The following is a 12,851-nucleotide window of genomic DNA, read 5'->3' as shown; positions in this document are numbered from 1 at the left end:
AAATTCTGCATGAAAACCTTCCAGCAAGGAGCGTTGTGCTTCTTTCCAGCTTCTGATGAGGTGGCAGTAGCCCTCAATTAATAGCTGCTATATAATGCTGCAGACCCTGGGACAAAAGGGGGCATGTTCCCTCAGCAGAGCTCACCCTTGCATTGCTTTTCCAAGCTGGTTCAAGCTGTCTTTGTAATAGGTGGTTGCTAATCTCTGGGGTGAGAACATTAATGAACAGGATAACCTGGAGTGTAAAATCAATGAATGCAGGTTACCCAGGGCTTGCAAGTTAGAAAGTGTTGGAATGAGGTTGATTAGATAAAGGAGCGGCAAAAAAATAAGAGCATGCAAATGGAGTGATTCATGATTGTGTGTGGATGTGTGTGATCAAAAACTGACTGAACTTGTTTTTCGGAAGAATCTGTAGTTCTAAAGTGTTCCTGGGTTGTCATCACCTTTTCCGACAGCTTCTGGTGGTCTCCTGCTGCCAGCTGGATCTGCTCCCTGGTTTTTGAGTGTAGGGGCTCTAGGAAAGCAGCTGTTGCTCAGACGGGGCTGGCTGTTTTGGTGGGCTTGGTAACAGCATCTCCTCACTTTGTATAAAGATGGTGCACTAGGCTGGTGGGGTTTGTCTTCTCTTGGTTTTCCCTGTGGAGATGTCCTCGTTTCTTATGAGAAATCCTACATTTGTTTCTGTTTGTCCTGCCACAGGAGGAAAAGCAGGCAGGATAGACAACTGTGGGCTCTTCCTGCTTCCAAATCAGGTATCAGTAAAACCCTGGAGTGCTCTGAAATGAGTCTTACCTCCGTGATCAGCTACTGAGGGGGAAAAGCAGACTCTGTCAGGAAGCAGAGATTTGCTCTCCAGATGTCGGCACCTTCCTCTACAGAGACACTTGGATAGATTGGATCATTGGGCTAATGTTAATGATCTGGGCTTCAACAAGGCCAAGTGCCAGGTCCTGCACTTGGGCCACAACAACCCCAGGCAGCGCTCCACTCCCCAGCTCTACTCTGGGGAAGTGTGGCTGGAAAGTGTCTGGCAGGAGAGGACCTGGGGATTCTAATTAAGAAGCGGCTGAATATGAGCCAGCAGTGTGCCCAGGTGGCCAAGAAAGCCAATGGCATCCTGGCCTGTATTAGAAATAGTGTGACCAGCAGAAGTAGAGAGGTGATTGTCCCCCTGTACTCAGCACTGGTGAGGCCACGCCTGGAGTGTTGTGTCCAGTTTTGGGCACCTCAATTCAAGAGAGATATTGAGGCACTGGAGAGAGTACAGAGGAGGGCAGCAAAGCTGGTGAAGAGCCTAGAGAATAAATCTGATGAAGAACATTTGAAGGAGCTGGGAATGTTTAGTTTGAGAAAGAGGAGGCTGAAGGGAGACCTCATCGCTCCACAACTACCTGAAAGGTCATTGTAGAGAGGTTGGTGCTGGTCTCTTTTCACAGGTGATTAGGGACACAATGAGGGAATGGCTTCAAGCTGCAACAAGGCAGGTTTAGACTGGACATTAGGAAGAAAATTTTCACAGAAGGAATGGTCAAACACTGGAACAGGCTGCCCAGGGAGGTGGTGGACTCACCATCCCTGAATGTGTTGAAGGGTCGTTTGGATGTGGTGTTGGTGGATGTGGTTTAGGGGAGAACTTTGTAGAGTAGAGATGATGGTTGGGCTCGATGGTCCCAAGGGGCTTTTCCAACCTGAATATTTCTATGATTCCCTGGGCAGCTTCTAGGAGTGCAGTGAGTTAAGAGAAGCAAATGGCCCCAGGCCCTTGGGTTTCCCAGGCTGAAGTGAGGTTTATGGACTCCAGCCTGGGCTGAACCTCTGTCCTCCTGCACTCACAAGCCCTGCTGTGCTGCCTGCAGTGCCACACGGTGCAGAGTCACCCCAAAGAGGATTTCCCTTCTCCCCACCTCCAGAGCTTGATTCTGTGAACACGTCCCATGCTGCTCTGCAAACTCAGTCTGAAGACCTGTTACCTGTATGATAACAGCACGGTGCTAAACGTTCTAACAACTTGTTTACATCCCCTTTTTTTTTGTGGTGCAGCTTCCAGCTGGAGCTGTGGGAGCTGGTTAGACAGCTTTGCTTTCATTTATGCTCCCAGTTAGTTTGGGAAGTTAGTGATAGTAAAATCTCTCCACCAACCAAATCAGCAAAACTTGGAAAAGTTCTCCACCAACCATTTCTGTTGACTGGAGTTTTCCTGTAGTCTTCATGGTTCTTGAGGTTCTGCCTCTGCTTCCACAGTAAAAGGAGAAGGTTTCGTAACCATAAATCAAGATGCAGAAGGGCAGCGAGTGACTCAGATGTGGATCTCCAGGAATGCATTTTTCTTTGGCATTTCAGACTCTGAATGACTGGAGGGATCTCCCACACTGGCTTTCATTAAAGCATTGCAAAGACGGGGCCGAAACGCTGCACACGGGTCCCTCTCGTTTAGAGAAGGCTCTCAAGGCATCAAATGCTCAGCCTTTAGGGTAGATCACATCTCAGATATGTTTATCTACCTGCTGTGATGATTTCATACTGCAGGTTCAGATTGTATCTCCTATTTAATTTCAAAGCCTCTCCCCATCAGGCTTTGAAGAAGGGCTTGTCTTTTTTTTTTTTCCTTTTTTTTTTTTCTTGAGCAGCTGATAACTCTGCTTTAGATCAAAATGTTTTGAGAAGAGCTGAACCTTTGCTAGTATTTCACCAAGATCAATTAGCACTGGCGCGAAGGGTCAGCATTTCTGTCCTAGCTGTGTAGAGGTGGCTTTTGGGAGTTGTTGTCCCTTGCCAGCCGCTCAAGTGACTTTATTTTGCCGAGATGGGAAAAAATCTTCCAGTGTCCATGCACGCTGCTGGAGGGGATTTTGCAGCCATTGCAGGTCCCTTCCCAGCTGCCTTGGCACATGGCTCCAGTTGTTCCTCGAGACCACTTCCTCTGGAAAATTCCACTGACACCATAGGAGAACTGGTGCCAGGGCTGCTGACGCAACGCCCGCTTTCCTGCAAGGAACGACCAGGCTTCTCAATCATCAGTGGACTTTACTCCTTCAGCAGATTGAGCTGGAGCTGCCAGCCAAAACAGTAGCCCTGAAGCCAGGCTGATGTCACCAGTGACCGTGGGTGATAAGGTTTGCACTGCCCGTGGGAGCCGTGTCCCACGGGAGAGGGGAGGGAAGGAAGCACTTTCCCCAGCAGCCTTATTTTCCCCTCACAGATCAAAAATGCTTCAGCATCTTTTTCCATAATACATGAGGAGAAAAACTTGAGCCGTGCAGCTCTGCTTTTCCTTCTCCAAATTCCTGTTGAATTCTGTGCTGTGCTTCCAGCCAAGTGTCTTTGGGAGCCGGAGCAGTGGGGAGCTGGCCGACCTGCTCTGTGGTTTGCTTTGCCAGCTGGAGCTGCCTTGGTTCCTCCTCTTATTGCCAAAGCCACGTTCAGCTTCAGTTCTCCACTTGATTGCTGTAATTAAATTCCAGCCAAATTTACATGAACGTGGTCGTTCTGGAAAATAAAGCATTTAGTTATTTTAAGGTTAAAATGGGCTTCAGAAATAATGAAGCTCTGCAGACCTTGGTTGTGCCTTGGTGATGCAGGATGCTGCTCCTTGGGGCTCTGCAGGGACGTTAAGCTGCTTTTGATCAGTCTGTCCTGTCAGTCTCTTTTTCTCCCTTGGTCATTTTTTTTTAACCTTTCGGCTTACCTAGTTTGGGAGTCAGTTCTCAAAGATTTGATTGCAGGGTGGACTGCACCAGCCTGGGAAACTGTGCTGGGCTGAGGAGGACCTTGTATGAAGCGCTGTGAGCTGAGCTGGTGGCTCAGCCACTGAAAGCAGCCAGGCTGCTCCCCTCCTCTCTTCACTCCTGCAGTTGTTCAAACCCTGCCGTAGGCTGGTTGGACCTGCTGATGCAGCAGAAAACTGCTTCTATTTTATTTTTTTCCCCCTTCTCCCTGGTGAACGAAGGCATCACGTTGGCACTCAGAGAGCTCCAGGAAGCGCCAGATCCAGCACAAAGCAGGAAGGGGAAATGACCCAGTCATACGAGTGAAAATGAGGAGAGAAGCTGATCCTCCTCAGGGTTGGATATGTTGCTCAGCCCGCCCCACAGTGCAGCACCAGGAGCTGCTGCTGTGTTCAGCGTGGCTCTGGGCAGCCTTCCTGCCTGCTCTGGCTGGGAGCCACAGCCCAGCTGCCTCTTCTCAGCAGGCTTTTCTCTGCAAGCCTTATGGCTTCCTCTGCTCTTATCCCAGTGACTGCACAGTGCCCATATGCAGGAGTCAGTCTGAAGCATCACTTTGTGGGCTGCTGACCTCTAACAGTCTCTTCGGTTAAAATCGTAGCGGGTGTAATTGAAATGTCAGTCAGAAGAGGGTGGTGAGGATCTTGGCAGTTGCTCAGGCTTACTTTCAATTTTGACTCCTGAATTCCACTGGCAGAAATGACCCAAGTGGCATCAGATGCCAGTCCCTTGTATTAAGCTGAACAAGTTTATTTGGTGATCCTACATGCTGGGCATACAGGCAACTCTTGAGGAAAGGCTTTGAAGATGTCCCGACACACGCATCGTCTGTCTCACGGCTATAGTGTGGTGACGTGTTCACTGCTGAGTCAAAAAGCCAAAGCATATCCAGAAATGAGGCTTTCAGTTGTGGTTTTCCTGGGGAAAAAAAACCTTTCCTCCAGAAAGTGACTTCATCAAGAGAGAATTGCATCAAACCAGGTAATAGGTGCAAGTAATGAGATTTGCTTTCATAGTCATCTTTGCTCCAAGCTCGCGCCCAAGCTGTGGAGTTCAGCCTAAGTTGTTCCCACGTGGAATGGGAGCTGAGCTTCAGCTTCCAGGATATGCTCCTCTTGGATGTGGATGTGGGCAAGTTATTCTGTTGTTGTTTTGGTTTTTTTTCTAAGAGACAGGGAGTACATTTTGTAGGAGACTTTTCCTTCTGAAAACTCTTGCAGGAGAGAGCTGAGCCTGGAGAGTGGTAAGATTGTTTGAGTTACTTCACGTTTGCCATCGTGGACGCTGCAGTGAAAAGCATCTCAGCAGGCTTTATCCAGGTCTTGAGATGGACACTGCCTCTCTGCCCACCTGAATATTCCCCCTGCGTCTCCCAAAGCATGCAGACTGCAATCCCTCAGGAAGGGACATCACAGGGACGTGGTCTAGCATTATTCACGAGCATCTTCACATGGTCGTGTCCTCCTCTCTGCTGCTGCCTGATGCAAGGTGTGTGGGCTGCACTCGACCTTCTTTTTCTTCCTGCTTTGCACTTAGTTGCTTTGAAGATAAGGCCAGAGGTTAAGATGGCTTTAAAATGAGTTTGCCCCACATCTGCTGGAAGGAGAGCTTGACCCTGGCTATGACTCTTTAGTGTTATCAGAATACAAATAACAGGTCCAATCTGTCTCAACCCTGTATTCACAGTCATGTCTTCCTCTGTGATTAGATACTTGGATACAGTTGTGGCTACAACATGGAAAACTAGACCAACCCACTGCAAACACCATGTGGGGTGTTAAGCAGTGTATGAGCAGAGCTGGAAAGGGTGATGATGCTAACTGAAGATGCTGGTGAATAATGCTGAGCCATAACCCTGCTCAGGACTCTGGTTCCTAGGCAGTCAGCAGTTGTGTGTGCTCATATGTCAGCATCCTCTTCTGAAGCTGAAATGAGATTTGTGGGAGAGGTGGACATGAAGGGAGAATTTCTCCTTCCATAAAATTCTCTATATACCAAGGCAGATGTGGGACAAATGGCTGTAGTTCTATCAGCCAAGACAGGGAAAGAGCAGGATGCTGCACTGGGTTTTAAAGTCAACGTGTACAAGTTCTGGAGTCAGGGAAGAGATAAGAAGCTGTGGGAGTTTGAACTGTGTTGAGTCTGTGTTTTAATACTGCCAAGCAAGGAGGAGGTGAGACTTCTTAGTGACTAGTGGAGCCTTCAAAGGGCAGAACAGGCTGCTAATGAAGAGCTTTAATTATCCTGTTGTCTGTCAAAAAAGTGTTGTGGCAAGAAGCAGTCTGTAGAATTATTAGAAAACTTGGAGGTTGCTCTTTTTTATCTCAAAAGGTAGAGGGAGTTGGGTGGGGAGTGGTTGCTTCTCGTGTGACTAATGGGGTGGTACGGGCTGAACCCAGCGGTGGAAGGTGCCTTTCCTCCCCCAAATTCTGAGGGTGAGAGGGCTCATTATTTTGAGAAAGGAATAAGCTCGTCATTGAGCTGGTAATTCGAGTGCCACAGACTTCATAAACCTTTTAGCAAGCACAAGCTTTGCCTAAAACCTGAGGGAGAAGGTTAGAAGCAGGTGATTGAACAGTCATGTGCAGGTTAGAGTAAGGGCAAGGAAAAATCCCAAATTAAATCCCGTAGATAAGAGAGGTAATAAAGTCTAGGCCTGAAGAAGCTCATCCTGGAGCACTTCAGGAGCTGTCTGGTGCAGACAATGCAAAATTAACCCTGAATTAATTTCAGAGGGTTGTAAAGGAGAATGGACACCAAATGAATCACAGAAAAAGGGGAAACCCAAGAAAGAGCCCTTAAAAAGAAAGGGAGGGGATGGAGAGTGTCTAGCCTGACTCACATCTCCATGGTTATCAACAACAGGAGAGCATGTTTGATGGTGTTTAAGCACCTAGTGCTTATAATAATACGGTGATAAAACAGCCATTACAAACTGCTTTGTGCTCAGCTGATGAGGTAACTGTCCCCTTTGTGAGGGTAAAAACAGATCGATGTGTCTTGGCTGTGGGAAGGCTTGTGACACAGTCCCACGTGTTGTTCTGATAAGGAAACCAGGGGGGTAATTGAGGCTGGATCTCTTCTCTGGCTGTTTCCAGAAGTTTGCTGGATTGAGACATGCTCCAAGCCTGTCCTTAATCTTGCTCTCTTTAGTATTTTCATTGCACTGGGGGCTGCCTACCAGGTCTGGGTTGCTCCTGCTCTAGTGGAGGAAGAATCACCTTTCCCATTCCCTCTTACATGCACTTGTGTCTGTTCCTTTCAGTCCAAAAGCCAGAGCTGAAGTCAGCTGGCAGGTCACTCACTGCCTGGCTAGTGCAGCCGCATAGTTGCCAAAACTTACAGGTTTTGATGGGCTTGAAGTGAGTGATGTACAAAATGAAAGCACTTCTAACACTGCATCCTCCCCCAGAATGATGCTGGATGCCCTGCAGGGAAGGTGAGGAGCTAGTACTGGTATGAAGGAGGAATTTCTGAGGTCTCCCAGCCCTGTGTTTCTGCTGGCCTTACTCTGTAAAAAAAAAAAAGTCCCAGCTAATTAAATCCTCTTGTTTTCCAGCCGTCAGCCTGAACCACCAAAGAAGGAGAAGGAGGCAACTGCAATTGCCACCACTCAGTCCAAGAGAGCAGATGAGTGGAAGGACCCTTGGCGCCGATCCAAGTCCCCCAAAAAGAAGCTGGGGGTCTCTGTCTCTCCCAGCCGCGCACGGAGGCGCCGAAAAACCTCTGCTTCTTCAGCATCTGCTTCTGGTTCTTCCAGGTGAGGGAAGGTGAAGAGCGTGTCGCATCCGAGCCTTGCTGGGAATGCTGTGGGGTTCTTCTTGGCCATGGAAGGGGGTTGAGATGTTTGGGAAAGCAGTTCAAGGCTTTGCTGCTTAGTAACAGCTTTGGACACAGGTATGTACGTGGTGAGATGGGAGCTAAGGGGAGCACGTGAGTGTGGATGTGATCTGTTGAAGGGTAAGGAAAGACAGGTCCTTGGAAAAACCACTCTGCAGAGGACTAGACTTGGAAGCAGTCTAGATGATGAGTCGCTCATCTAGATGAAAGCTGACCTTAACAGGAGCAGGAAGAGCTGTAAAGTCTGAAAATTGAAGCCTCTTCACTCCAGGGGTGCTGGAGGGATGAGATGGGCCCACTCCAGGAAGAGCATGGTGATGCTGTGGGGAAAAACTGGGGTTGTGGAAGCTTGAGAGAGCCTTAGTGGAGCCTGGAAACCAGTGGATGTTCCAGTACTTGACAGGGACCTACAGGAAAGCTGGGGAGGGGCTTTTCATCAGAGAAGGTAGTGATAGGACAAGGGGTAATGATTTTAAACTGAGAGAGGGGAGATTTAGGTTAGATATTAGGAAGAAATTCTTCACTCTAAGGGTGGTGAGGAACTGGAATGGGTTGCCCAGGGAGGTTGTTGATGCCCCATCCTTGGAGGTTTTTAAGGCCAGGTTGGACGAGGTTTTGTGCAACCTGATCTAATAGTAGGGGTCCCTGCTCATGGCAGGGGGCTGGAACTTGATCTTTAAGGTCCCTTCCAACCTTAATGATTCTGTGATTCTATTAAATAAAAAACACTTTCCAGAAAGAAGAGCCCTGAATCTTGGAGAGTTGAGGCATAAGCCAGATCCATTTTCTTTAAGTGCTTGAACTTGAAGCTCCTGAGAAGAGGGGGGAAAAGTATCAGAGTGGAATGAGGAACACACTGAATTGAAGATACAGATCTAAAAGCCAAAGCCCTCCTGAAGCAGATAGCTTTTCTTGCTGGGATCACTGCACCTGAGATTTTTCTGTTTTCTCCCTTGTGACCCAGCCTATCAGGGATTGTCTGGTGAAAAGGGGTAAAATTGTGTGGAAGGAATTCCCAAAAAGGGATGGAAAGTCCAGTAGCTAAAGGAGGGAGGGTCTATTCATGGGCACACAGTGGGTAGGAACAGCAAGATATTTTCTAAAAGAGAAGGTGGGGATGAGGACTGAGGAAGGGATATAGTCCTGGCAGGCCATCAAAGAGCAGGCAGGTAATTTATTGAGCAGTGTTTGAGAACTTGGAAGAGTGTACTGGAAACAAGACCTTGGTCTCAGAGGGCTTCTCGAGAGGTGCTGAATTTGAATACTTTTCTTTCAGGTCCTCTTCTCGTTCATCCACCTACTCTGGATCAGGTTCCTCACGGTCTCGTTCCAGATCATCTTCTTACAGCTCTTACTCTAGTCGCTCCTCAAGACACAGCTCTTTCTCAGGCAGCAGGTCCAGGTAACAGCTCCTTGGGTTTGAAAGTAATGGGATAAACTGCTTTCCAACCACTTGCCAGCAGCTGCTTTTGCTGTTGCTTACAAGCAAGTGGCTAACTCTTGAAATAAAACATCCAGAGCACTTTCCTGAGTGAGGGAAATACAGCAGCCTGCAAGGCAGCCTGAGGGTTTGGTGGTGGAGTGAAGCAGATCTGTCAGCCACCCCCTCCTCTCCCCAGTACCCACACCCACCAGTATGGTCCTGGTGGGGCTGGGCTGTTTCCCATGCCTGTGGTCGCTGTGCAGTTGTAGGAGCCTGGCTGGGATCAACATTGCTATCATTTGCCTTTTATGATTGGAAGGAGTTACTGGCATCTCCTTTCTGTTGCACTGGATTTTCTATTTAAAGACGCAAATCACTTTTCTTTATTAAAGCAGCCCATGCAGTTGTGCCTCGTGATAGTCCTGACTCTTCAAAGCAGCAATTCAGTGTCCCATGCTGATTAAACAGAGGCATGTCTATTGCTCTGCCACTTCCTTGCCCCTGCAGACAGTTTCCCAAGTCTGGAATATGCATAGCAGGAGAACTGTCTCCCTGGATAGATACCTCTTCAGAGCTGAGAACTCACAGATCCCCAGAGTGGATCACACGGTTGATGGGAGTGCACAGTGTCACTTTGGGAGAGGTGGTTTCTCCTGGGAAAGGCTCAGGTGGGAGCTGATCTCAACACCAGCACATTTGTGTCTGGGGAGCAGGCTGACCTTCCCCCCACCCCCCATTTCAGGCTCTGTTCCTTGCAGGACAGTGCCAGGCACAGGTGACACACAGTGATTATCATGCCTCTCTCTGAAAGTGGGAGGGTGAGGAACACCCAGGTGCCTAACTGTCCTTCCCAGGCCAGTCACCATGGTGTCTGGCTCTGAAGTATGAGCCTGCAAGAAGGGTACTTCCAGTCTTGGCAGTGGGTGAATCACTTGAATGCCAGCGTCTGACGTGCTGGGTAAGAGCCTTGTCTCTTTGGTCACTCCTGATCTTGGGAAACAGCTTCAGCCCTTTGATCTGTTGGCTTTGATATACTCCACATGATTTTTCTCCTTGTGTTCCAGAAATTAGAGATACCCAGTTAGATTATTTTTGGTGTCTTTTTCCCAAGGTTTATTTTTTGCTTTGCTGCTGCTGTTTAAAGGCTTGTGGACTGCACTAGGAGTTACCTAGAGCACGATGAAACAAATTGTGCTGAACTTGCAAGCCAAAATTCCACTTACTTTCCTGGAGTAAGGAATTCTCTCCCTAAGGAGAAAACGCAGTGAGCATGGAGGAAGCCTCAGATGTTGGTGTGGAGTACCCAGGAGTGTGCCTCTCTTGCAGCCAACCCTACTTCTTCCTGTTGTTTTCTGTGCCTGCCACTGCTCTGCTCACAGAAGTTGCTTTTGTTGAGCAGAGTCCAAACATAAAAATTAGGATCAACTCAGACCCACAGGAACTAGTTCGTGGGATGTGGTCACTGGCTGCAGGCAGGAGCAATGGCTAAATGCACGGGAAGCCACTCCTGCAGTGCCAGAGGCTGAGCTGAGGGATGTGTCCTTCCTTTTTAGGTCACGATCCTTCTCATCTTCACCTTCTCCTTCTCCAACACCGTCTCCACACAAGCCGCTTGCCAAGGCCAAAGGGGAGTTGTTACCACCTGCTGGTAAAGGGTAAGGCTTCCTCTCCCTTGTGATAGCACAGTGCAGAAAAGTCTCCAAACAGTAGCCTGACCCCTCAGTCAGACCCTTCTGACCTGGCTAACAGTTTAAGGAAGAAATGGAAGATGCAAAACATGACCCACATGTGGCTTTGCATATTTAATTACATGATGATACTTTAACTTATTAAATCCAAGCTATACTGCACAGGTATCTTTAAGTATTAATATGGAGTCATTTAGTTTAGAGAAGACCCTTAAGATCGAGTCCAACTTTTAACCTAACACTGCCCAACACCACTAAAACATGTCCCTAAGTGCCATGTCAAGGTCCCTGTCATGTGTACACTTTACATGTTCTGCATGTGCAGGTGTTTCTGCAGGAGCTGTAATAAAGTTTCATCCCTTCCTCTACTGTAGGACAGTAGAGAACAGCCTTAGAATAGAGAAATGGTTCAGCCCCATCTACTTTGAATATTGGTGCCAAGTTCAAACAGTGCTACAGCTGTGAGGCTGTTGGTTCCACAGATCGTGCCAACACTCCTGCTCTTTTAAATGCTTGAAATTGCTATTTCACAAACTCCTGTAATAAACAGTAAATGATGGATATGTCGGAGGGTGACACAACACTATAGTGATGTCACCTCTTTTAAGGTGACCTGCAAAGAAATTGCCTCGTGGGAATCCCCCTGAGTTCTCCAGAATACAGAATAATCCCCTTTGCCACACTTCTTGTACCTTATTGACCTGTTTGGTTTTTTTTTTTCTCCTCAGCTCAGAGGGTTCAGCCCTTTGCGAACACACTCCCCTGCAGCCATGACTTTGCACCCTCCCAGTGCACATTGCAGGGCTGGTTTGGTGACACACGCTAGCAGCCTCACTAGCACAGGGATTGTTCTTGCAGTGTAACTTTGCACACAATTAATCCCGTGTTCTGCAGGGGATGAGGGCAGGTATTCTTCATCAGAAGAGGAGGAATTAACAGTCCATATTCCTGTCTGGCATTATGGGTGCTGGATGCAGTCACCAGCACCTCGCTCTGCTGTCCCGTGCAGTGGCCTTGCCCTTTAAATGTTCCACAGGGTGATGTGAACCCAGAGACTTCTACACACATGGGCTCTTTAACACCCTGCTGATCCATGCCATGGAGTGAAAAAGAGCCTTTTTGCAGGAGCTGTGAGCATGACTGGCAAATCTGAAGTAGGTGTGTGTGTTTTGGATAAAAACACCCAGGACTGAAGGGATAAGATCCAGTGATTCCCCAGTCTGCTTCCTTAGTTAATTTACAAGTTGAATGTCTCCAAAACTGACTGTTGTATAGTAACTTGTCTCTGAAAAGCTAACTTGATGTGGAACATGGGAAGCAGATCCCTTTCAGGGAGTGTGTTGCTTGACAGGATTTTGATGTAATAGCCAAGTGTCTGTAGCTCCAGCAGTTACACGTTTGTAATACTTAGTCAACAACAAACACTGGATGCATTTCATTGCTTTTGAGAATGTGTGTTCTGTGTCTGCTGACTTTGGTCACAGACGTTAAATTTTTGATTGATTTTATTTTTTTTGGTAGTGAAAAATCTGTGAAGAAACTAGCTGCCCTTCCAGTCCCTCAGCCGCTCACCAAAATTACAGCAGCTGCACCCGAGCCAGCCAAGCCAGGGGATAATCGAGAAGCAAGAAGGAAGGAACGTCAGACAAGGACTCCACCCAGGAGGTAAGAAAGCTTGTGGGGTGGAGTGAGGCTTGATCTCCTAGAATATAGAGCAAAACCTGGGTTTCTTTCTGGAGTACAAGGGCTCTTGAGCATTAAAGCAATGTGTTTCCTGGGGCAGGAGGAAATGGGAAGAGGGAAGGAGTTGGGGGTGAATGCTGGTGACTTGCCACAGTAAGTGGCTCCTGCCTCTGAAGGCTGGTAGGGGGATGGAGTAGGTGGAATACATGAAATGTGCCAAAAGGTAGGGTCTGCAGTGTAAAAAAAGGCAAGTTTGAGAGCTGTGGGTGGTAAAGGCCCCACAGCAAGGAAGTAAAGGGGCCAGAGAGCAGATCTGATGTGTTGGAGGGTCGAGGTTTGTGGTGATGGGTTTGGGCCCTGTTTACTCTAAACATGTCCCAGTATCCAGGGAATGTTTCTATGGTCCCAGGAGCTGGTTCATCAGCATCCAGCAGTACTGCTGGAGGAGAGGAGGAAAAGCTCTGCTACTTTTCCAGGCCCCAGGACACAACT

At 48.0% G+C, this 12,851-nt stretch overlaps 1 protein-coding gene across 10 annotated transcripts in view; it reads left to right on the top strand.

Moving 5' to 3' along the window:
• Positions 1 to 12,851, top strand: part of ZC3H18 (zinc finger CCCH-type containing 18) — a 48,905-nt gene that overhangs the window by 26,064 nt on the left and 9,990 nt on the right. For all 10 annotated transcript variants that reach the window (XM_051629706.1, XM_051629704.1, XM_051629698.1 and 7 more), the window contains 4 exons: positions 7,285 to 7,485; positions 8,842 to 8,967; positions 10,542 to 10,643; positions 12,198 to 12,341. In XM_051629706.1, coding sequence (XP_051485666.1) covers positions 7,285 to 7,485; positions 8,842 to 8,967; positions 10,542 to 10,643; positions 12,198 to 12,341 — 573 coding nt within the window. The remainder of the gene's footprint in view (positions 1 to 7,284; positions 7,486 to 8,841; positions 8,968 to 10,541; positions 10,644 to 12,197; positions 12,342 to 12,851) is intronic.

The sequence above is a fragment of the Apus apus genome, chromosome 11, assembly GCF_020740795.1.
Source record: "Apus apus isolate bApuApu2 chromosome 11, bApuApu2.pri.cur, whole genome shotgun sequence".
In the NCBI taxonomy this organism is placed as follows: Eukaryota; Metazoa; Chordata; class Aves; order Apodiformes; family Apodidae; genus Apus; species Apus apus.
Note: the sequence above shows the minus strand (reverse complement) of the source record. Positions and strands in the feature narration are given on the sequence as shown.